Genomic DNA, 27,093 nt, shown 5'->3' on the forward strand with positions numbered 1-27,093 from the left:
ATATACAGTATTAAAAAATAATAAAAAAATCTAGAGTTCAACATAAAATTCATATTATTGATGATATTACTCACAGAAAATATTTCAATTATTTTATATTTTTTCTTGATTATTCGGATAAATTCCTTTAATTAATTTTTGAATTGGGTATATATCTAGAATTTTCCATAAACCGTAAATAACAAAAAGCTTCTTCAGTACGTCTTCTTTCATATAAAGGAAATAATGAGACAAATCTATGTTTTGAATGTTCGTTTATAATTGGTTAAATTGTGATAATGTTAACATAACTTTTTCTCAAAGCTTTGCGTAACAATGGCTTCATATTAATTACGAAGGCTTACAAACAAGCATTCATATAACAGTACATACTTATTTCTTAACATCAATATACTTTCTTATACAATAAGGTTGCAAAGAATTACCCAGATCAAAATTATTCTCATAATAAATCTAGAGTTTTTATACACTTATTAATATCGTTTAGGTAAATCACGTTTTTAATTTACCAATTAAATACGTTTTTCTTTTTACCTACATCAAACATATGACACAACTGTAAGATTTTTATGTGTTAATTCACGGCACGAAGAGAAGTGTTTTATAATACAATGAAGATTTAGTTTGTCATCTTCAGTCTGAATGAATCAGTCTTGAAAATAATTTTTCATATTTTTACAAATGCATCAATTATCCTCTAATTTGTACAAAAACATTTTCAATAGCTTTATTTGAAATATTAACATTTAACGACTAAGCTATTGTAATATTAATATGTTATACAACAGAGAAATAAAAATGTCGTTACTGGGACGATTTAATTCATGACAATTCATTAATATTGAAATATGTCATTTCAGCATATCGAAATAAAACTATGTGTTTTTTTCGTATGAAATATTTTATAATCAGCTTACTTTTAATATGAGAACGAGGAGACAGGTCACAACACATGCAAACGCTAACGAAGTTTTCGAAGTAGTTCCCTTTGACGCTAACTCCCCGGGCCCTTGACCGCTAGTTACCTTCCTGGAACAACTTTCCGAGAACAATGTTTCGACTTCCTTCATTTTTCTCCCCCGGGCCTCTAGGGGAGAGATGCAGTAGTTCTTGCCCAGAAAGTCCCCGCTGGTCGCGTTACCGAGCGGCCCGTCCGCTATGCCGCGAGCCCTGCAGTCGCACGGGAAGTGGTTGGCACTGACCACCAACTTGACGACCCCTTCTATGATCACCGCCTCCGGATTCGGGTTCTCTAGCAGATGGTTCCCGTGAAACCGTAATGCCCTCACGCTATTGTTGTACGTGATATTAAACTCCCGTATTCCGTCGATCTTGTTATTGATAACGCTGAGCAAGCCGATATAGCTCATCCCCTCGAAAGCCCCGAAGTCTATTATTCCCAAATCCGATTCTTGCATGGATAACACGTTCACGTGAAGCAGTCCCCTGAAAGTGTATCTTCTCACGGTTGAGAGATCCATAAAAGCCAGCTTGATCGAATTCACAAAAGTTAACCCCGAGAAAGCGTCTACTTCGATGTTTTTAATGCCGGATGGGAAAATAAGGTGTTCTACATTCGCTAATCCCGAGAACGCGTTTGTTTCGATCGTGTGAGTCGGGTTGTTGTTTAGCAGGAGATGTTTTATATTCGAGGTCCCGGCGAAAGCGTAGCCTTCGATTCGTTTGATTCTATTGTGACCTAGGAGTATCGAAGTGATGTTTTGGAGGCCGGCGAAAGTGAATTGGGCTAAAATGTCCAAGGACGTATGTTGGATGGATAGTTCCTTGAGCCTCGGCAGACCGCGGAAGGTGAAGGGGCGCAGGGCTCCGATGCTGTTGCCGTCCAGCGACAGGCGACGCAGCGCCCGCAGGCCGGAGAACGCCTCGCTCCTCACCACGGGGAAGTGGTTCTTGGACAGGGACAGGTGCTCCACAGTGGGCGGGAGAGACTTGATGGGAATGTCTACAAGGCCGCCGTTGTTGCACAGGACCTGAAAATATTTTATAAAAAATCAATCCGGGCTTAACAAAAAAAAATAACAAAAAAAACAATCAAATATCAAGATTTAAGTAATCTTTTAAAGGTTGATTTTAATTAAAATATAAATATTTGTGTTTTTATTATTTATAAATATACTTCGATTTCATACTATTTCTGTGAGCCTAAGCGGCTCATTATTAGAAATAGGTATCAAATTGTGGTAGAGTTTGTTCGAATCGAGAAACTCTTAACTCAAGAGTCCGCGACACTAACCACGGGACCACAACCCGACACCGAAAGTTAATATTTCGATTTCTTATAATCTTTAAATTACATATAAAAGTACAAACTGAAAAATATGTAATTTTACCATGAATACTATTTTGTAAGTCAATAATCAGTTGCAACATTTTAAAAAGGGTCATTCATTTGTTTTTTTTAACGGGACATTGTCGAGTGTGTTAATTTATTCAGTTATATTACATATTTTAGAAATTGTGCCATATAAAGAAGAGCTAAAATCGAAATCGGAGTTGGGATAATAAATACGATGTCGAGCCACACTTGAAATAAAAATGGTAAGAGAAAAAAAATGTTTTCTTTCTTAAACAATTTTTTTAATTTATATGTTACCTAAGACAACTACTTAATAAAATAGTCTCTTTCTCATTAATTTTTAAAACACGCATAAAATTTTCAAATGGTAATAAATATTTAATCAGCCTGTTTGTGGCTATAAGTATACTCAAAAGTCGTTTTAAAATTATTCTCGTTAGAATTTAGAATCTGTTAACCAAAAATTAACATGAAAAATTAAATTCACTTCATGAATTCACATATGGTAAATATTATGCCTTGAAAGATTATCATGGCCTCAAAACACATCCTTCATTATTAATTCATCGTGTGTTCCATTTTACTTTACTTGTGTACATGTTTAGTACATAAATTGTAAATATTATTGTAACTGAGATGCAGGAGCTGTGAGTTTCAGTTCCGGAAACTGTCTTTATTGACATAATAATGATACGACTAGAATGTACAATTGCAGCTCTAAGCTACCGATGTTTGGAACAAGACTTGCAATTTTAAGAAAAATGTCATTCTATTTATACCTACACGTGATATTTTTTTTTTATAAATAATTTAAATTCAAGATTATTCGCAATTTCAAATATCCTAATGTACTACTACTACTACTAACATCACGCCCTTTCTCCGCAGGGGTAGGCAGAGAGGATGGAACGCCACACTCTTCTGTCCTGACATACACTTCTCGCCTCCTTCACATCCACACATCTAGTCATACATGCCCTCCAATTACGCAGACTTAAGACACCGCCAGATTTTAGGTTCTGATTGATCTGATCGTGCCAAGTCTTTTTCGGTCGTCCTCGTTCTGTTTTCCCTCTTACGTTCGCCACATATATTTTCTTAGTCATTCTTTCGTTATCCATTCGCTCCACATGTCCATACCACCGTAAACAATATATATATATATATATATATATATATATATATATATATATATATATATATATATATATATATATATATATATATATATATATATATATATATATATATATATATATATATATATATATATATATATATGTAATAAAATAACTAGGTACCTACCTATACATTTTATTAAGTACTTACAAAAAGTACCTACATAAAACAGTTTTACCACCAGATGCCGCATGCGTCGCTCAGAATAAAACAAAAGACTTCCGATAATATTATTAACTGTCAGAATCAGATAGATAGATAGATAGATAGATATAAAAATTATTATAAAGATAAATTAAGAATAAACTTTAATTATAAACTTTAATTACAAAGCAACACATTGTTTATTTTATTATTATAAACCCACTTTACATATTATTTACACTTAATTTTCAAAAGGAAAATATTACCACGTTATAAAACGACAATTTTGTTAATTGGAAATGGATTATGAAACATTAGATGTATTAAAACAATTACTACAATATGTTCGGAGTGAGAGAGAAAAATTAGAAGATGATCAAAGAAAACGATTAAAAGATAATCAAAGAAGACGTGGAAATCTAAGAACTAGTGACAAAATTAAAGATAAAAGTCCATGTAAGATTTGTGAAAATATAAATAAGGGAACTCGATATCACCCTGAAGCAACGTGCTGGTTTAAAACAAAGGAGGATGATAAGATTAATAATAAAAATGAAGATTTACAAATTACACAGCAACATTGCTTGAAAAATGAAAATAAAAATAATGTGAAAAAAATTTCTACAAAATATAAAATAAAATATACTCCAGGAAAGAAGAATTTAGAAGTAGATTGTCTGAGCAGGAATCCAGTATTAGAATCAAAGGAAAATGAAAATGAACAATTAAAAGTTGTAAATTTGGTTATATTAGAAGATACTTTAAGAGATCTGAATAAAAATGAAGGAATTCAAAAGAAAAAAACAAATGGATTGAAAAAAACTGTGTCTACTTTAAAAGGGTCAAGAAGAAAAAAAAATACAAAAAAAAGAAAGAAAAAAAAGAACGGAAAAAAGAAAAAAAAAGAAAGAAAGAAAAAAAAACAAGAAAGAAAAAAAAGAAAGAAAAAAAGAAGGAAAAAAGAAAGAAAGAAAAAAAAACTTTAACATATCACTAAACTTATACCAGTCCCTTCACTACAAGAAGATAATCCGGAGGACGAGTGAAAATTTTACTATAAATTTTCATCCCCAAGGGGGGAGATGTAATAAAATAACTAGGTACCTACCTATACATTTTATTAAGTACTTACAAAAAGTACCTACATAAAACAGTTCTACCACCAGATGCCGCATGCGTCGCTCAGAATAAAACAAAAGACTTCCGATAATATTATTAACTGTCAGAATCAGATAGATAGATAGATAGATAGATATAAAAATTATTATAAAGATAAATTAAGAATAAACTTTAATTATAAACTTTAATTACAAAGCAACACATTGTTTATTTTATTATTATAAACCCACTTTACATATTATTTACACTTAATTTTCAAAAGGAAAATATTACCACGTTATATATATATATTTATATATATATATATATATATATATATATATATATATATATATATATATATATATATATATATATATATATATATATATATATATATATATGTATATATATATATATAAATATATAAAAATATGTATGCATATACGTACGAAAATCGTTTTTATTCATTCAAATGGTCAACAATTTTTTTTTATCAAATTTGTTTTTTCTTTAAGGCTAAGTTGTTAAGATCCTTTTACTTTGATAGGAAATGTAGGTATGTATATAATTTTATGTAAACGAGCTCTTGATATTGAAGTTCCTACTTTAGACATATCTGAACAGAAAAGCGTTGATTTCAAAAGTTATCAAATATCATGTTAACGAGCATCAGAAAAAATCATACAGGATATTGTACCTAAAAGTATAAGGAGCTTCTATGAATAGACACAAATAAGTACTGTACTGATTCGAAGTTTCAAAAACAAAATGAGGTTTAAAAATAGATGCGAGTCTTTGTACCTTTGTTCGCTTTTACAGAACGGAAAATAAACATTTAATGTTTAAAATAACCATAATTTTAAAATTATTTAATCATAGAACTATAAAAAATAACAAATTAATAATTGATTAAAAAAGTAAGTTACACATGTATAATAAAAACAAACTCAATTTTTACAAATGAATCTCAATTATTGATTGATTTGACTTTTTTTGAACGGATATCATTTCATCGAAAAAAATTAAATGCGTTTTTTGTTGTTTAAGTTTGAATTTTTGTATTCTCTAGTCAAAAATCAGATTTCGTTGTTATCGACATTATCATACAATTTTCTTTTTTACATATTTTTATTCATTATGTATTAGACTTTTATTTGACTCGAAGACTGAGTTGCTTTAGTTGACTAACAGTTGCTTTCCTAGCTCAACCAAGATTGAGGACATTTTTTTCCTTTGTATTGATACGAGGAAAAGTAAACATTAACGTTCTAATATTTTTAACGTATCCTTAAAAATAATAATTATTAAAAACGTAAAATAAACTGATGGATTTTACCTGTGTGGGAGAAAGACAGATGCACTGCTCTGGACATATCTGGACAGAAGAGTTTTGTTCTCCCTCAGCCACTGCAGCCAGAAGACAAGTTGCAACCGCCCACCACATTACTCCTTCTGAAAGTTAAACAATTGAAAAATAATAAAAACAAAACCTGAGCCCATAGTTTAGAAATCATACAATTTATGATCTGAAAAAATACTTTATGGAAAGATATACATGCAGCGATCAGTCATATTTTCTTATTTTGTTTTTACCTCATGTTTTTTTTGTATTTTCTCATTTTTTTTATATTTTGTCATTAGTTTATTTAAAATACGCTTCTTACTTTATGTTTTTCTCATTTATTTCTTTAATATCGTAGTCGTACAGGAGAAAGCAACTAACAGAACGTAAAATGTTCAGGAGAGCCATTCAAGTCACTTTTACTAAGCAAGAAAATAAACATCAATGCAGTTAGTCATTTTTAACAAGTCAGTATATTACACTTCCAAGTTTAAAATCGCTTTAGGATTTTTTCAGGGCAATATTAAGCTAGTAAGATATCAAATAGTCAATGATCACGTTTTTGTAAATACTGCACTTGGTCACTTTCTCTCGGGAATTACTCTTCGGGAATATTATATATATGAATAACGTATGTAATATGTTTTGAAAAATAAATAAATAAGTAAATACTACGGGCCACAGATTAAAAGAAAAAACTTTTTTTTATGTTAGAAGGAACTAAAATCCACTTTATAATCTATAAACCTATTAATCCTAAGTAATGTCCCATTTAAAAAAAAATGGGCCAGCGCTAAGTAGTATTTTTAAAGATATATCTTTACGATTAATTCTAAATATACGTGTGGTATGCATTTATTTTATTTTACTCATTAATTTATACTTTTTATATTTCTGTAGTAGGTACAAAAATTTCAAATATTACAAATGATAATGAACAAACGAATTTTGTCGTTGTTATTAACAAATTCAAAGTCTTATTAATATGTAGGTTGATGAAGAAAATTGGTTAAGCAATACATTTATTATTGAAACATATTCGTTTAATTAATTTGGCAACTAATGATTAACAACGGGGATCAAATATCAAACTTTCGTATTTTGGGAAATAACGAGTAGGTTCTTATGGTCCTGATATGTATTTCGTTGTATTTTAATTGTCGTGAACGTTAATTAGTTGATGGATTAATATCTATTGAAAAAATACTCTGTTCTTAAAATACCTCAGAAAATTAAGAATGGTTGTATTTTTATGATTTCTTTTTGTTAATTTTGGCCCTCGTTATTTGAGATTTTTTTTAAATATTTTTTATTTTTATTTTTAAAAAAAAGTTACTTGAGATTATCGGTTATAGAATAATAAATTAATTACAATAATCTTAATAAAAAAAATGAAAATGTTAGTTCATAATCGTAAATTCTTTAAAGATATTCACCGATTGCTTTAAAATTTTGGGAAAACATTGCATTGTAATGTGAAGTGTCCAACAATGGTGGCTTCATCTGATGAAAGCAATAGCAAAAAACGCAATACTTAACATATTCATAGACTACATTTCTTGATAGCTACTTAAAATATCAAACACACAAATAATGTAAAAAAAATCAATTCTATTTTCTTTTATTTCCAATAATTAGATTGACCCACGGCAACGTCGTCAAATTAAGCATTTTAAATCATTTTAAAATGTTAGGTTTCAAATGGTTCCGTACCTAAATTAATATTTTGAGCATTAAAAAAATATGTACATAAAAAAACAGCACGTAACCTCCAATAATAATGTTGTTTTAATAATTATTAATTTTCTTGACCGTGAATTGTTCACTTTTAACTAACGTAACTTTTTTTATCACGAATATAAACTACAAAGCATCAATCACATTGAAAAAACATATCTTTACAAAAATGTTTTTACTACTGAAATATGTATAAATTCAGATTTTATGGGTTTAAATTGAACACATCAATCAAGTGGGGGCTACTCTTTTTAAGCAACTACTATTCATCTGTAAAGTGCATTAGATTTGAACTACGGGATATGTAATGTATGTACTAAAACGGTACGATTAATTTATATTCGAGAAAATAAAGATAGTCACTTTGAAGCTGTGCGTGTGTGAAGCAACAAAAATCTTTACACTTTATATTTTTATAACAAGCCATTCTAATCATTATAGTAGAATAATTATTGCATTATAATTTAAACATTTATTACATTAACTTTGAAGTCAAACAATTGAACAAAATGTTAGTTGCATTACGTTTTCATAGGGACCAGTTTCGAGAGGTATTTGTCTCTGTTTTCGAACGATTAAACACAAGTTTACGAACATGACTATACACAAAAACACACATTTACATCTACACAAAATAGTAATCACATGCCTGATAAGTCTATTAGGAGATCAATGTAGACATGCACATAACGCTAACTCCCTTCAATAACGTCATATTTCAAAAACTTGATTTTTCAGGAGATCGTTTTTAAAGTTTAAAAATATAATAAAATGTATTAAAAATAAATATCAAGCCACGTATTGAACTTTTTACTGTCCAACGGATATATTTAGGTAAAACCTGAATGTTTTTTCTTCGTTTGAAAAATATTTAGTACATTTCATAAAATAATTAAACAATACATTTTCTGAAAAATGCAAAAAAAACACTTTCCGCCCTGTAGCGGGTAAATATTAAGTAAAAAATATGCCGCTTTTGCTGTGATATAGAACACATTTTTTGGGCATTTCGGAAATATGCACAACTGAAAATTGACGATTTTTTATATATATTTGTTGAAAGGAGTGAGCGATAAGTGTGTGAATACTCCTATAATTGTAGGATAGAGCGTTGTTTACATGCTGGTATAGTTATTGTCCTGGCGTAGGTCACTATCCATCAGCGTGCATCTCGAAACCAGTAAACAAAAATTTAAGTAGGTACCTAGTTATATGTAAACTTTAACAAAACTAACAACTGAATGTCTGTATTTTTATAACAGATAAATTATTTAAATTTATTTGTAAGAATTAAGTTTCTTCCGTTAATAAACCAATAAATAAATAAATTTTCCCCATGGTCTAATTACACGTATAAAATATTTGTAGGATCGATCGCGCTTCAACAACTTTCCTCATTTAATAACTTGGAAGAATTTTTTGGCGGAAATCTTTGGATTCCCGATGTTAATTTCAACCGAAAAAGTTTCCCCGTTTTGTTGATTTATGGTAAAGATTATTAGGTGTATTAATACAGAAAGCCTTAAACATTTCCAACTTCCAACCTTATAAGTCTAGAACATACAAACACACATTTTTAATGGTTTTAATAAATATATGAAAAAATAAATATAAAAGTATATTAATTTTTTTGTGTGTACAGAAATCACGGTTGTTTTTAGATACATATTATTATTTTTGTACAAATAAAATTAATCGATGAAAAGGTTAGAATTATTATATTAAATTGGGGTTTTACTGTATTAGCATTGAAAATATTGACGAGAAAAATAGTTTTAACAATGATTTCAATAAATAATTGTTAATCCATCTCATAAATGTCTCGGATGTCAATCACGTTCTGATTATTCACAAACGAATGCTATTATAAAAATACGTCGCGTATTTTTAACATAAAAAATAACGTTTTATTGTACAAAAACATTTTTTGTAAATGTCAACCAAAGTACAACACGTAGGTATTGGGTTGAAATATTAACATTCTTAAAATATATTCTGATTCTAAATTAAAGGTCATGTCATGATTTGTGTAAAAGTTAACTTTTTGTTCATTCATTTTTATCTTTTTTTATTCACAATGCCGAATAAAATGATTGACATCATTAAAAGGTATAAGATAGTGAAAAATTCCGTTTATCTACAGCAAAAAATAACGACTAACATATATTTTAGTTCAAATTACAAAATTTAAACTTAAATTGCCAATTTAAAAACCGAAAACATAACTTTGAGTTTTGTAATGACATTTCTTGGTGGAACTGCACTTTACATAATTGAAAAACAACTTTGTAGTTTTTTCCACATATAATTTATTTGATCAGTGACCGGATTTCGTCGTAACCGACATCACCATTCTGATGATATCGGTTACGACAAAATCCGGTAACCGGTAAAATAATATATATGTAGAAAAAACTATATAATTGTTATTTATTTTACGAAACGATAACGATATCATAACTATGTATTCTACGAGTATATTCCTAGTAGTATTTAAATAAAAACTTAACAATAATCACGAAATATCCAAATTCCATTGAATAAAAAATGGCTGTATAAAGAGTGTTTATATTGACATTTTACATAGTAAAAACAAAGTACTTACCTTTAAAAAAAACTGTATTTTCACGTAAAATCTCATTGAAAAATTAATTTGATCGAGTTTTGACGATTGAAGACAATTTTCTTTAAACGCAATGTAAACCATGAGCCGAGAGATTGAGAGAGATGGCAGAGAAATGAAAATTCGAATAGGAAAGTAAATTCTGACGACAAGATTTCGCAGGGTGTAAATCAATTCACAGACAATGGGAAGAGCGGGCACCTGAGAATGTACAGTTTTTGCAATGTAAAGCTCAAGTGTTTGGAAAGCTCCTAGCTCTTACAATTCAACGCGAAAATTGCTCTTACCGAAAGATAAAAGATGTTTGATTTATTATTTTATAGAAATATTACGTGACTAATACTAAAACATAAAGGTGAAACATATTGAAGCAAAGAAAAAACCTCGTCATTATAATTTGAGTAATAGCGACAACTGTTTTCAAAATTTTGATTCATGTGTTGTACATATATATATATTTATATATATATATATATATATATATATATATATATATATATATATATATATATATATATATATATATATATATATATATATATATATATATATATATATATATATATATATATATATATATAAATATATATATATATATATATATATATATATATATATATACATATATATATATATATATATATATACATATATATATATATATATATATATATATATATATATATATATATATATATATATATATATATATATATATATATATAAAGATAATAATGTGTAATCAGATATTGCACATTGTGTTGTCAGATAAAAAACACGAATTAAAACTAACAGTCTTCTAGTCGGTATTCGCATGTTTTAACAAACTTCTTAAATATTAAATTGATGACGTCGTCTAAAATGAACAAATTTTAGAATTTTTTACAAGGAATTAATTCCCATATATAAATTTTGAAATAAACATTCATTTAGTATACTTTTTTAAGTATACTAAATAAAAAAATAAAAAATTTCAAATCACCATGTACATTGAGATATTGAAAAATAATTAAAAACATTATTCGCAAAAAAAATTATATTTGTTTGCTTATTTATTCCTTCAATATTGATCGGTAAATTTGTAAATTTTGACAAACAAATTTATCATCGCGATACAAAACGAATACTAATAAAGGCGAATAATGCTTTTATCCTCGCAAATATTGACATTGCTACGACGAATAAAAGCGGGAAGAATGGAATTTGTTTACGTTATTCGATTTTCCGGGAATCAGCTCCAGAAGCCAGGCGAAGCATGAACGTTTGACAGAGACGTTTTACCGATTGCCGTATTTATATCCTCGGGCATATTTTGCCGCCTTTATTTTTCAACGACCTTAAAGATTGGATTCATTTATATTTGAGCGCGATACGCCAGAGCCGTGACTGGCGTCCCAACAAGCGCCGGAGAGCACCTTGTCTCGTGTCCCTTGCTGGCCTTTGGCCTGTTGTCCCCTTTGGCTGTGAGGGGAGCTTTAAATCAGGACCTTCTCACTTACTGATCCCATTTTATATTTTTCCACCTTCAGCAGGTGTCAGTCAGTTCCAATATCAACACATTCTGTATAAAAAAAAATGCATCGAACCGGGGAAATCTTGGCACGATCAAATATTTCAAATGCTTAGTTGAAAGTCCGCCTCCGTAGTGTAACTCAGCTACCGTTCTGGAGGTCCCGGGTTCGATTCCCAGGGGGGGTCAAATAAATATAAGTGATTTTTTCACTGTAATATTTATTAGGTACTACCCTTGACTGGTACCTGAAGCGTAGGGCTGATCACCTTTCCTTCATGTGTAAACGATCAAGAAACACTGCGTTTATATGAAGCAGTGCCCTATGCAACATTGGGGTGCGGAAAAGGGTTTTTATTATTACTTAGTTGAAAGTGGTCAAGTCAGTGCTTGAAATAATCGGCGGGTATGTATTATAAGATGCATGAATGTGGAAGAGGATTGTTTGCAGAGACAGATTGGCGTGGTATTATATTATCTTTGCCTACCCATGCGGGGAAGACGCGTTAATTAGTTACTTTTAACACATAAAATTATTTGGAATGATTCAAATACGCTTAGAGAGTTGCTGTCTAATGAAACCAAGACCATAATAACTTTCATTGAAAAACTATAATTTTGAGTAATTTTTCGGTAGATTTTATAGAATTCTCCAATTTGGTAAGTAGGAATTCTGTTTTGCATTGTTCTATTCATTAATGTGTTAAAATAGTTATAAAGCTTTCTTAAATATTTATTACTTACTAGCTGTATCCAGCAAAACGTTGCTGTACACGTTATTTTTCTTCATTTAAACAGGCTCAGCTATATCAACGCCAGATCATATTTAACTGGCATGAAATATAGTTGTCCCAGCAAAATTAGTTTCAAGCTCTAATCAGGAAACCAAAAGTCGATAAACGTTGCTATTCTTGCATCCTTAGACCGAATTAACAAGCCTCTGGTAGCACAATTGTAGGAGGTGGAAAATACCGTGAACAATTTGAGATATTGCCAATCTCCAACCAGCGCAATGCCTAACGCCTCATCCCTCCATAACACCTATTTAGCATAACTGCTTTTGTAATTTTGCTCCATTTTTATTTTTCTGCAGCTATATGTTACGCGTAATCCTCCGCTTATTACCGCCTATTTATTTTTAAATGTGGAAACCTCGCGATAAGCCGGGAGGAGTGGCCGGATATATATTTATTTAGACGCCATTTTGCATTTTAAATTTTTAATTTAAAAGTTTACCGCTAGGCGGTGCGAGCGTCCATCGCAAATGCTTCGGTAATTGCAAAACTGACGTAAAGCGATTTTTAAGTGGTTTTGTTCCCCCTGCTACCTGATAAAGGTGATAATTTTATTACGAAAGAAAACATTTTTGCAACGACCCGATAAACTTCTTTATTTATAGACAAATGTATATATAACACCGTACCCTTTAAGAAAAGTATCAAAATTTATAACCAAGGTTTTCAGAAAATATGTTATAAGATCTTTGTTCGGTGCGGTACAAACGTTAATAATATGAATCAATGTTTTAGAGATATATTATTTTCTGACATCTTATAAAAATCTGGACTATCTCCAATTACAGGAGTTATTTTCATATTATTTTTTGACATCTCATCGAAGATGGAGAAGAATCTTCTTCATCTTTGATGAGATGTCAAAAAATAGTTATAATAATAATATGAAAATAACTCCTGTAATTGGAGATAATCGAGATTTTGTGATCAAGTATTTGGACTCACTCAAAATGTTGTTTTAGATTATTTTATTTATTGATTCGTCGCTTTGTGGTCATAATCTATTTGTTATTAACACCGGACGGTATTTGAAAATAGTGCAAAATGCGTCGAAACACGTGTCACAATAGGTTTTAGGAAAAAGTGGTATTCGCCAAGTGAAAATAATTAAAAATGGATTGTTTCCTTTACCAAAACATTGGTTAACAAATTTCTTGGTACGAGTGATATCAATAAATTTAACTTTAAATGTACTTTTAAAACAATTTTTGAAAATCGTTATATATACATAAAAAAAACAATTGATAATTTTTCACAATCAAGACATATGCAAGTCGGTCTAGTATATTGCAAATGTTACATAATTATAAGGAAAAAATAGTAAAAATTACATAACAATTACTTTTTTAGTTTATTTGAACACTTAAAAAATAAAACCCAATGTATTCTAATTGCACTAAACAACATATTGGAGTATATTTGTATAATGTATTGGCAAAAAAATATATTCTAAAACGTGATTTATCATTAAATTCTCTTTAGTTTATTGTGATATTAACTTTTGTAAAACTAGAACCCTTTTCAGAAAATTAGTAACATCAAAAAACTTTTGATCATTTGTACGAGTATAAAAATTTGTATGATTTTTATCCTTTGGGATAATTGGTTTATGAATTTTCATTGGGTACTGAACATTCGTTGAGGTGAACTTTATTACGGTTAACATTTTGTGTGATAACCTTTATATGGTGGGAAATTCTGTATTTGCTTCAATGGGATATGGGCAATAAACTTTTGTTGACATTTTCATTGGGTTAAGAAAGTTTTATTAGTTTTATATGTCCAATATCAAGGGTAGGCACTGAACACCAGGGGAATAAAATATGATTTATGTTGATTAAAATAACTTGTCAATTTAAAGCTCTCCAAAATTCGAATACAAAGCAAATGTTTTCATTATCGAAATTCAATAAATATTCGTATCCTAAATGTAATGATTGAAGGATATAAATCAATGCATTTGTACTGATTTAACCCTAGCAGACCTAAATCTATATCCTGAATTGAATTGAATTGAAAAATATATTGACGTTTGATATAAAAACAGATGTTTGAAAAAATACATATAAATTAAAATGGCACTGCTTTAAAAGACGTTTTACGGTGTGTCGATGTAATATAAGATTTGAAGCATATTGTTTTCGATAAAATTGTGTATATATATATATTTATATATATATATATATATATATATATATATATATATATATATATATATATATATATATATATATATATATATATATATATATATATATATATATATATATATATATATATATATATATATATATATATATATATATATATTTATAAATACAAATATATACAGGTTTATTGTAATTGCCACAATTTTTTTATAAATCAAAACAATGAGTATCAGAGTAAAGATGTGCATAATTACGCATAGTTGGTCTGAAAGAATAATAAAATTTCTCGCACTAAACGTCTTTACTTTTACTTTCTTTGACAAAAAAACTTATTGGTAATAAAACTTTGGTTTCATCGAAAGTAATTTTTGGCCCCATTTTAAGATAGTATAATAATTTCACACTAAGTTGCATACCCCTTTCATATGCGATGCAGCAATTCGCGGAGCATCGCAGAAGTGCAAGATTTGCATTCCTTCTAGGTGTGTCTAAAACAGTGATGGATTACCTATGGCATGCGTGTTTGAGGTGAAACGTCAATTTATTCTTGATTAAATTTATTATCATACAAAAAGTAATTAGATAAAATAATAAATAATTTTAACTTTTTTATAATAATAAACAAATAAAAAAAAAATTAATCTTCCTTACTAGGGATTCAAATATTATAGTATAATGTCAAGTATTAAAAAAAATTACACACCATGCTAAGAAATAAAACCATTACTAATCAAGACATGTATATATTTCTTTCAAATAAAAAAATTAGAAAACGAAAATAGTGAAAAGCGTCGTGGATGAAAAATTTTATAAGCCTGCTGAATATCCTGCGAGGCTACAAACACAATAGTATCAGGATTTCCAGACGAGAAAGTTGCTTACAAAATGAAAAAAAAATGCTGCACAATTTTAAGCGAAAACCTTGAAAATTGTTGGTTTCATCCTTTTTTTAGTCTTTCTATTTCTATCTTTGTCAGTGTACCTCCGAAAGGCGGTTCAGATGTGATCGTGGGCGGAGACCTTAAATCGAACGTCAGGAACAACGACTTACCTATCACTCTGATTGGTTTAGACTTCCAGAAACCTATTAAAGAAATAGATGCACGGAAATCAGAAAGGAATCATGATGACTCAGATGATTTAGATTGATTTGATTTGCATACAAGAGGAATTTTTAAGATCTGGAATTTTTGCGAAACGATAACTCAGAAATTTATCAGGATTTCTCATTTTGAACGTCAGCTTATGTCTGCTTTACTTGATTCATTCCTTTTACTTTTATTTTTTTTAAATATATTCGGAACTGGAGCGACACATTGTCACTTGTATAATATGTTAAGGAAAATCACAGAAAATTGTGTAGGTAAAAGTGAATTAATTCATTTCAGTATAAAAAATATATGTTAAAAAAAACTTTATAATAAAGAGATCAATTTATTTATAAATAAAATCTAACAAATGACATACTTGTCTTTTAATTGCATATTTTATTCAATACTTCCTGACTTTGTTAGTATTTTGCACTAGCGACCGTCAAAAAGTTTTTCATCGATTAACAATATGTGTTTTTTTATGGATTTGTTATTTATGTTAAGTACTTTACAATAAATAAAAACAACCTAATTAATTTTGAGTGAAATAAAGTATATAAGATTGAAACACTCCGCTTCCTTTTTTCCGTTTCCTCTTTTTACACTACACAAAACACATGCAGACTAATCATATTATAATAATATATTTAAAGTGTCCGAATAATAGTAGTACTAAATTGATTAACATAAAATATTAAATGGAAAAGCTTTTTTTAAATTTTTTTACGAACTGTCACAGTTTTGAACATCTATTGCATAGCTAATCAGCTATTTATTACTATCAATAATAGAGACACCAAGACGAAATATTTTTTTTATACAAAGCAAATTCCAAGCGTAAAATACATCACTATTATTTTTAATAATTAGACTTTATTATGATTGACCAAAAATATTTAATGAAAACCTTATTTACTACGAAGTTTACATAATATTGCTTTTAGATTAAAACATATATTTAGTAAATTACCCTTTTTCTTAAAATCTACTATGACACGTGTTTCGATGCATTCCGCATCATTTTCAAACACCGTTTTTTAAGAAATAGTGGTATTTTATTTTGATAGATTTTACCACAAAGTCACTGCTAAAACAGATATGTTTGAAAATAAAATTTATATTTGAGACCACTCGCGCACATAGATGGTCGCTAAAGTAACAGAAGTAATAATTCTTTTCATATTTCTCGTATACCTTTAATGAAAGATTTCGGAAACAGTTTCGTATCACATCTCTTTCAAGAATTCGTAATAAACCCATACTCGGCTCAATTATCATCACAGACAAAGCGGTCCTCTCTGGCGAAAATTGTAGGCTACAAATGTTAGAAGCTTATCTAATGAATATGTAATGAGCTGCTCCAGTGGCGTACTAAACAAGACTAACTTGGGAGGTGTTGAGAGGAGAAAACTTGCACGTGCGTCTGCTCGGACGTAATGGGATGACCAAGCGGACGAGGGCTGCCCAACACCCTGAATTCAAATTAATTTTACAATGAAATACATAAACAAACAGTAGTCAGGTATTTTCAAAGTCACACTAACAGTATGTAAAAAAACGATAAATATTCATAGATGTTACATATCGCTCACTCCTTTCAAGAACGTCATATTTCAAAAATTTGAACAATTTTCAGTTGTGCATGATTTCTGAATGCTCAGAAAATGTACAATATCTCAGAAAAAGCGGCATATTTTTAACTTAATATTTACCCGCTACAGGGCAGAAGGTGCTGTTTTTGCATTTTGAAGAAAATGTATTGTTTGATTATTTTTTTAAATAAATTAAATATTTTTCAAAAGGAGAAAAAACCTTCAGCTTTTACCTAAAAAGATCTGTTGCACAAAAAAAAACTTCAATAAGTGGTTTGATATTTATTTTTGATACATTGTATTATATTTTTGAACTTTTAAAACGTTCTCCTGAAAAATCAAGTTTTTTGATTTATGACGTTCTTGAAAGGAATGAGCGATATATTAAAGCAAAACAAAAAACCTCAAAGTAAATTAACAAAATAATTTAAAATTTAAAAAAAAACTGCTGTCATGACGTTTTTGCAATGCTGTGGAGATTATTATTACCTACAAGTTTTATTTTTTTTATTATTTATATGCTCACGTTTTTTTAAGAACAAAATAAAGTGTTTGAATTTTCAACTACCATCTCTGCATTATACTTTAGTTCAAACCATTCCCTTTTCATAAAAAAAGTCTTTATTCGGCAGACATGATTGTTTACATAGATTGCTAAAGTCAATTCTTAAATCGATAATGAAGTTTCGTCGTTCAAAATCAAATAATTATTGTTCTTTTATTGGACCTAGAAAAGAACGCTTCTTCGTGAAAATTGTATAATGTCAATAATACTTATATCAATATATATACCTACTAGAGTATTTTAATTATTATTTTAATTTATAATTTACAATAAAGATTCTCTCCTTATGTTTTACTTGGAAAATACCACTTTTTCTTAAAATGTATTGTGATACTTGTTTTTACCACAAAGTTACTGCCGAATAAATTTATCTTTTTTATTTTTTATTTAAATAAATTAAAATGTTTGGTGACCGCTTATCTATGTACAAGTAGTATATTTATTTTTGGAATAAAACTTAAAGTCAACATTGTAAATACCACTTATTTTGAGAATAATATTATGTCCAGGTGACTTAGTTACGGCTTATGAAACACCACTTATCATGGCCCTACTTAGACTCCAACTTTAATAGTTATAAAGCCTATTCTTACTTGTGAGTAGATTTACTCTTTACGTTTAAAGCTACATGGAATTTCACCGTCCGGCAGTCCGGTTTTGAAAAATGAAAGCTACTACGACAGTTTAGCGTGATCGAATTTACGCGCAACGTGTTCACGCACCGATCAAGAGCACCGATCCGAAGAAAGTCGGACAAAAGCACAAGCCAATCCAAGCCAATCATCCATTTTATATGCTAACTGACGTGCCGGACGGTAAAATTCCGTGTAGTGCACAAACGCCCTCGATAAATGCAAAATTATAAATTCAAATTTAAGAAAATATTTTAACACTGCGTAAAGTTGAAAAAAAGTAAAAAAGTTTTTTTATTGTTTAATTTTATTGATAAAAAAAGTCATATGTTCGGATGACTTTTCATATTTTCAGGCTTTACATTCATGTTAACAATATTCCGCTCAATTTGAATGAAGCAACACTAGACAACATTTAATATGTTACATATAGTCAAGTGTTGCATGTTAACCCGGTATGCTAGTATGACAAACTTTTAATGATTAATATTTTACATTTCGCTTAATTGTGGAATGTGTCATAGTTGCATGTTGCATGTTGACTACATTCCACTTCAGTCATATTTTGCCTGTATGTATACTACTTACTTGTTTTGTTCACAGCATAACTATTTATTGCTTTTAATTTAAATACACCAGTTTTGGACTCATGGAGCGGGCGTTATACTTGTTATGTCTAAATAATTACAATGATTAAAGAAAACACTTGTTTTTTACCACTTGAGTTTTATTAAAGACTACATGTTTCAGAAGTTAAACTTCCATCATTCAGGTCTGTATAATAAGTTTTGACTAGTTTTTAAATCATTGTAACATGTCTTACCACAAAGTTAATGCCGAAACAATAAATAAAATATCTAAAAAATTATGTTTGATCAACGGGATAGCATCATAAGGGTGTTATCTTTATGTAAGATGTTGCATTGTGTAATTGTCTTTCTAAATCATGGTTAAGACTTTGTGCTAGGCTGTGAGTTATTTTTTGTCTATCGATGGTTAGGACTGTGATAGGTTTGAGTTAAGAAACGAAACTCAACTTCTTAAAGGGATCCATAATAGAATATCGATCAATAATGGTTGAGTGGGAAATGCGATGACTGAACATATACTGCAAATGGCTTGGAACTATTCTGTATCTATCTGCTGTGCTGGTTGTGGAAGCATCTATATAACGGCCAATGTAGAGTTGGAATTGGATCTACATGACTAACTGAACATACTAACTGCTAATCTCTTTCACTGCCTACACTGGGGCACTTCTAGAAAGTTGGTGGTGGTTTTGAAAACTTGTATTTATTGCAATTAGATGTAACAAGGGCATTGAATGCTATTAAATAAAAATTCACAGTAAAATCAAGATTCAAATTGATTTTATATTTTCTTTAATTTTTAAAACCTGGTTCAAACAAAAAATTCTTTGCAAAAAAGGTCTTTTAGGAAACCTAGATGATTCTGAATCAGATCTAGGAATGCGGTTGGGACAGCTTTCAATATCCACAAGCTGGCAATTACATTTTTCTTTGTTTATTATTACCAAGATAGAATAAGGAACACAAGGATAAGAGAAATATGCGAGTTGTAAGATGATGTAAGGTGGGAAACATAACAAAGAAGAATATGGTATGCGCATGTGAGGAGAATGAAACCATTCAGACTCCTAAACATTGCAATGCACGGCTAACCCCTCTAGTCTAATCCCTCTTAAAAACAAGTCCTAACAAAGCAGAAGAAAAAGAAGACTATTTTTCTATTTAATATATTTTTTTAATCGAATAATGTTTTATAGAAAATTCATAAATCAAAAATGTATTCAGGATAGAGTGCGCCCCTGGAATATAGAGATGGACGGAGTAGGACCAACAAAGGCCAGGAACCGATCACGTAGCAAGCAACTCACGCTCAACGTTGGTAACGTAACTCTGTTAACGCGGGATGTGTTGTTTTAATTAACACGGGAAATATCGTGCGGTATATTTGGAGCAGGCAGCGGAGGAGGCCGCTCGTCCGGGAGCGAAAAATAATGCATAAATATATTTCGCCTGATTTATTCCATCACCTCAAACAAATGGCCTTTCCACGAGGGATGGTTTACAAGGCCTTCCCGAAACCCAGTAATTAATGGAAATTTCATAGAATATATGCATAATTGATTGAAAACCAATAAAGACGGGAGAATCAAAATGTTCAATAATATGGACCCGATTATGTAACGTATTTCCTCTTAGATGATGAAGAATATAAAAGACTGGCATTTACAGAGCTTACGACCGGCATAGGCTTAGTCAAGTGGTCTCTTTACACACTTGTAATATTCACCGATTCTATCATTTGACAACCATACTACTAAATAAAACTAGATATATTGATCAGATTCGTAATACAAAATGTTGTATTTTCACTTTTGCAGAACAGATGTGTCAACATAGATGATTAAGTTTTTTGAGTAGGGTACGAAAGTCTTAACATTAGGAGGACCGCCATTAGCTGATATTTAACTTCAATTCATAGTTTTAAAATGGAAAACAAGTTATTGAATGCATAGATTTCTATCGCATTAGTTACAAGTGTACTCGTTAAATGCATTTTTTAACTGCGGATTTCTATACATCTCTTATTGTAAAGTATTTTCGATAAACTAATAATATTTTATTTTTAAATATTTGAAGAACAAACTTAATTAATTATTAACCAAATTACCATGGACCGGTACCTGAAGAGCAGAATTGATCACCATGCTCTAATGTAAATAACGATCAATATAACACAGCAGTGTCCTATGCACCGTTGGAATAATTTGAAGAATAATGCAACTTATTAAACCTTAATTATTATGTTCCCTGTATAAAAACGAACAAGAACTTCTATGCTTCAAAATCGGTAGTGACAACATTATACTTGAGGTACTTAAGGTCGAGATCTCATACGATCAAGTTCCCGCCCAAGCGCCCAGAGCCGGTCGTGTTTCCGCGCCTTTTTTACAATATATATTGGAATTCACCTCTTTTAAACATTTATAAAAAAATATTCTTTATTTTTAACTCATTACCTTTCAATAACTCTTTTCTTTTCAGAACCATATATTTATTTCGAAGAAAGACTGATTTTATTAATACGAAAATAATAAAAAAAATATAAAAAAATTACGTCAAATGTTACCTGAGAAAATTATGTTGCGATTTATTGTATGTCGGGCTTTAAGTTATAATAATCTTCTGGTTCTTTTGGGGGATAGTTTATAATATGAACGATGAAAATAATAAATTCGGAAAATCGATAAAAAATTTTCAATTTTCTTCATTTATGCGCTAAATTAGGTTTTAAATGGAAGAATCGGACACCTTTTGGGTCGACATTTCCTAGTCGAGTGGGAAACTGAGAATAGTAACACGAGTTCCACTTTAGGGGAGAGGGGGCCATCATCCCAGCCCAGGCAAGGGCGGCGATCACCTCAACCCCTCGGCCGCCGGGGACCCATCAACACCCCCCGTCGCCCTATTTGTCTGGACAAAGCGTGTGTATGGTGAGTTAATTACAAAACTTGCTACCACATCAGTTTTGCCCCATTAACGGATGACAGATCAATACTGAACTGTAAATGATGTATTAGCTTCTAAATGAGACCGTGGAAATAATTATTATTATTCCATAATATACTCAAAGTGATTTATAATTGTGTTACTAAATTTTTCTCCGCCTCCGTAGTGTAATGGTCAGCGCTCTCGGCTACCGTTCTGGAGGTCCCGGGTTCGATTCCCAGGGGGGGTCAAATAAATATAAGTGATTTTTTTACTCTAATATTTATTCCATATTACCCTGGACTGGTACCTGAAGCTGAGGGCTGATCACCTTTCCTTCATGTGCTAACGATCAAGATAACACTGCGTTTGTATGATGCAGTGCCCTGTGCAACATTGGGGTGCGGATAAGGGTTTGAATGAATGAAATTTTGACAGCAAAAATATTGTAAATAAACAGTACCTACTTTGCACTTAGGGGTAGATTACGTATGTAGAATTTTTCCACTCTGAAGTTTTTAGTATCACAGATACTGGAAAATTATTGCTAAGATAACAATTTTTCGACTACATTTGAATGCATTTAAATGACAAAATATATGACTGTTAGATACTTTTATTAAAATTTATATATTATCTCATACTTCGCATAATATATAAATAATTTTTATTTTTGTTATGCAGTGACCATTGCATTAAAATATGTAGTTATTTATTTACAACATTTTAAGTATGTCCAAATACTTGTACACAAATCTGTTTTATCTCCAATTAAAGTAGTATTTTTCATATTATTTTTTGACATTTCATCAAAGATGAAGAAGAATATACAATAGAAGTCTGGGCATTTACGGGAATGACGACCGTCATAGGCTGGTTTAAGTGTAACTTTCACTTTACTTGTTCACTTTACACACGTGTTACATTCACCAATTCTACCCATTATTGACAACCACACTACTCATATTTTTAAAGTTCTATATACATATATACTAAGCCATTTTGGAACAGTGTTCTTGAATCACTAGAGACATCTATTGGTGAGATGAAATGCGTTATTTATGCACAAATGGTATTTGCCGATACATTATTTAAGTTAAATTTTGTATTTAGTTAAACCTGTTGCACGTTGCACATTATATGGTTGTACATTACTATCAGGAGTATTCATATTGTAATATTGACAATTTAGTAAAATAACAACATTTGTAAAATATATGTTTTTTATGGAATAATTTGAAGTTTTGATTTAATATTTGATGAAGAGGATTTTATGGTTTTAAACAACTCTCAATTTTATTATTAGGTACCGCGTAATATAAAAAAAACTCTCACTAGCATTACATTTTATAATTCATAAATAATAAAGTTAATTAAACCATATTTTTAATTAGTTGCTATTTATAGGAAACGTATTTTTTAAGTAAATTAATTTGAACAGGCTTAATAAAAAAATCGTAAATCAAGGTTTAATTTAAAACAATCGAAATATTAGATACACGGACTGAATAAAACTTAAAGCACTTTAATTTTTAAAATCTAAACACAATGGAAAACCTTAAAAACAAAAAATCACAAGAAGATATTGGTAGATGGATGATATTTTTCACAATTATTTTTTTATAAAGGCACTAAAGATCATTTTTGTTTTCAACAAGCAATTAAAAAAATCTTTAAAGGTTTTTTTAAAAAAACTCAGATGGAAAGTGAATATTTTTTATGTTTTAAGCTGTTATTAATCTAAAATACAATGGAGAAATTAGTTGCTGTAGAGTATTTTAGTGTTATAATTAATTTAATAAAATATTATAAATTCATATTTTTAACCATCAGTCTGAAATAAAAATACATCATTATGTTTTTATAAGAAACAAAAAAATACATACAGCAAATTAACATAATATTATAAAGTGATATCAAAAAGTTTAAACCACGGAAACCCAGGCTACCATATGGAAAAAATGGTGTTTAATTTAATAAACTCGTTAATACAATTATCGATTTCGTTAAAGTAATATTACGAGCACGACTCATAAAGTTTGAAATTTAAACCTATATTATTTTTAATATATTCCATTCCTTCGTTCTTTAAAGGAAAATTTTGGAGCCAGTTCAAAAACGTTAAATATTCGGTTCATAAAGTTTTAATTAAAAAGAAAATTGTTGCTTGATATTGGAATTTTTAAATTTATATCTTACAGTTTTAATCATCGTAAAACAGTTTTTACTGATTTTTCATCTCATCAATTAAGCAGTAATTTAACTAATTAAAGCTTTTTACAAGGGCTCTAGATTAAAGTTGAATTTTTAAGGGTGAATTGTAATGTTAATTGAGTATCGTTCTTTATAAGAAACCCCCATAAAAAGTTTCCTTTTGATTTGAATTACTTTAATTATTTTCATTTCATCACAAAAACGTTGTTTTAAGTACTATTAAAAATATTGTTTTATTTCTCTGATTATTTAAATTTTGCTAAAATGTTCTTATTTATTAATATCGAAATTAATGGTTTTTTTAGTGTTTATTTTTTTCATGGTACTTTTACCGCCTAAAATTTACCCAACACGATATTGTACCTAAATAAATATTTTTGTTTTTATTTAAAAGCTTCTGAAATATTTTTAGGACAAGGATTTTAAAATATATATTTAAACCACCAACGCAAATCGAATCAAATTTATTAATTCACATACTTACTAACGAACAATCACTTCTCTCTTTGCTGAATATGAAAATAGCAAAAAATGATTTGTTTGTAAATTACAATAACAACAAAGAACTTGAAAATACTTATTGATGAATTTTTTTATAAAATAAATTATCTTGACATTGTAATAAAATTGTGTTCTGAAAACGGTCACCTCTAGCAATAATGCAAGTTTAGGGTTGTTTCTGGCATTTTTATGACTGGGTGCAAAGTTCTTATTGAAATATTTGTATATTGGCTTTAAATAAACTTCACAAAAAAGTTTTTTTGCGTCAAATCCCGCATCTGTTTTACCAAATGACCATATTAAATACCCTTATTTAGAGATGATGCATGAACGAAACACTTATTAAAAGCTATCAAAGCATTTCTCCTCTATTTCTGGCGGATGTCGCTGTATACTTAATTTTACGTGGCTGTTATAATATCAAACCGGATTGAAAATGTAGTGAAATAGAAAAATGGCGCAACTTTTTGATTCGTCTCTTGACTATGGTTTACCTATAAATCCATTCTATGAAAGTTGATAAGGATTATTTTTAACATTATGACAAAACATAAGAAAGATTATTGGTCTATCATCTTGATTTATTGATCCTGATCTATTATCTTGATTTATTTTTTGAAATAGGTATCATGCGTGAGGATAAAAGTAAGAAGAGGATATGATAAATGTAAGTATATAGGCTTTTGTCTGTTATTATTCCTCTTGTTATCTCGTTGAACTAGCATGCGTGAGAATACCTGTCGAATTTTGTCGTTGAAAAAATTGGTGTATGGAAGTTTTTGGTAATGGAATGTAATTAATTATGGGGATATTAATATTTTTGATATTTTAGAATTTAATTAACCCTGATGATGACAAGGTTCTTGTCAAAACCGGTAGGTTAAAGTGTACTTATAACAAAAAAGTGGTTAAAACAAAGTTGTTTAGTGCCACAAAGTATCTGCGAAAAACATTCAAGAAATACAAAAAAATCATTTCCAAACCGCTTTTTTGGTTTTTCTGAATATACTTTAAAATAATTTTAAATATTCATTGATTGGGGTGAATGGGATTTTTTATTTTATAAATTTAATGCTTGCGTTATTTCATAAAAATGTGTTAACCAAATCCTTTTTTTGCAGTGCGTAAGGACAAATATTATAATTTAAAAATTAAATACAATGGAGTAGAATAAAAAAGAATGGTCCCTACCATAGTTTTTATATTTTACAATAATATATATATATATATATATATATATATATATATATATATATATATATATATATATATATATATATATATATATATATATATATATATAAGTATGTTTGTGTATACTTAGAGACATATAATGATCATGTAAACATATATATTGCTATAAGATAAGACAAAGTGGTGATCCTACATTCTCTTTATATCATATGTACATACATGTGCATTATATGAATATATAAACTAAACTACTCTCACTACACATATCTATGGTGAAACATGCAAATAGCTTGATATGCATGTATGTATATATTTACGTGCGCGCGCATTTTAAATTAGTATTGAGTCAACTTATATGTCGGTTTAATATAATACATAATTTAAAGAAAAGTTATATGGTAAAATATTAATTACTAGGAAATTCTTCGAGGCACTTTGCTTTTCAAGTAACTGTATTTCAAAAAATTTATATTGTATTATCAATAAAAACAATTAATTCGTCGTCAAAGAATATGCATATTATCTTTAAAATGTTATAATTTAAATGATAAAAGCATTTGAAAAACTTTTTTTATGAAACACCAGAATATTCATTTCCATGAAAGTTTTTTCAACAAGTTTTCAAACACGTTAATGTACTTTTAAAGCAGTAGGTATTTGAAATAGGCCTACCTTATGCGAAAGACGATATCTCATTGTCCACATCCATCCCCTACTCGTGACAAATCACATCATCAAGTGTGATTTCGCGAATTTCAGTAACAAATATCCTCCCGTGACTTGCAAATCTTGGCGCCGAAAAGAGTTTTCAAGCGTGCGGAGCTTTTCTTTCTTCCTCCCCGGGCGACAAGACCCCCGCAGAAGTATCCCAGCCGGCTTACAGCCGTACACT

The 27,093-nt window shown here is 29.4% G+C and overlaps 1 protein-coding gene across 2 annotated transcripts; it reads right to left on the minus strand.

The window, feature by feature from the left end:
• Positions 1-239: 239 nt before the first annotated feature.
• On the minus strand, positions 240-27,093 carry LOC148303359 (uncharacterized). Of its 2 annotated transcripts, XM_088270024.1 has the most exons (4): positions 26,874-27,053; positions 17,375-17,460; positions 6,078-6,193; positions 424-1,991 (listed from the first exon to the last, which is right to left on the minus strand). In XM_088270024.1, the coding sequence occupies exons 3-4, from the start codon at positions 6,183-6,185 to the stop codon at positions 909-911; spliced, it is 1,191 nt and encodes a 396-aa protein (XP_088126150.1). In that variant the 5' UTR covers positions 6,186-6,193; positions 17,375-17,460; positions 26,874-27,053; the 3' UTR covers positions 424-908. The 2 variants fall into 2 exon arrangements, with proteins under 2 accessions (XP_088126151.1, XP_088126150.1); XM_088270025.1 differs by lacking the exon at positions 17,375-17,460 and having other exon boundaries at positions 240-1,991; positions 26,874-27,093.

Source organism: Brachycentrus maculatus, unplaced genomic scaffold, assembly GCF_059751285.1.
Source record: "Brachycentrus maculatus isolate JH-2025_06_01 unplaced genomic scaffold, ASM5975128v1 h1tg000370l, whole genome shotgun sequence".
In the NCBI taxonomy this organism is placed as follows: Eukaryota; Metazoa; Arthropoda; class Insecta; order Trichoptera; family Brachycentridae; genus Brachycentrus; species Brachycentrus maculatus.

Coding starts and splice junctions, on each gene's coding strand:
- LOC148303359 (XM_088270025.1), bottom strand. CDS start 6,185: ATGTGGTGGGCGGTTGCAACTTGTCTTCTGGCTGCAGTGGCTGAGGGA. Junction 1,992..6,077: donor TCTGTCTTTCTCCCACACAG/GTAAAATCCATC, acceptor AAATATTTTCAG/GTCCTGTGCAACAACGGCGG.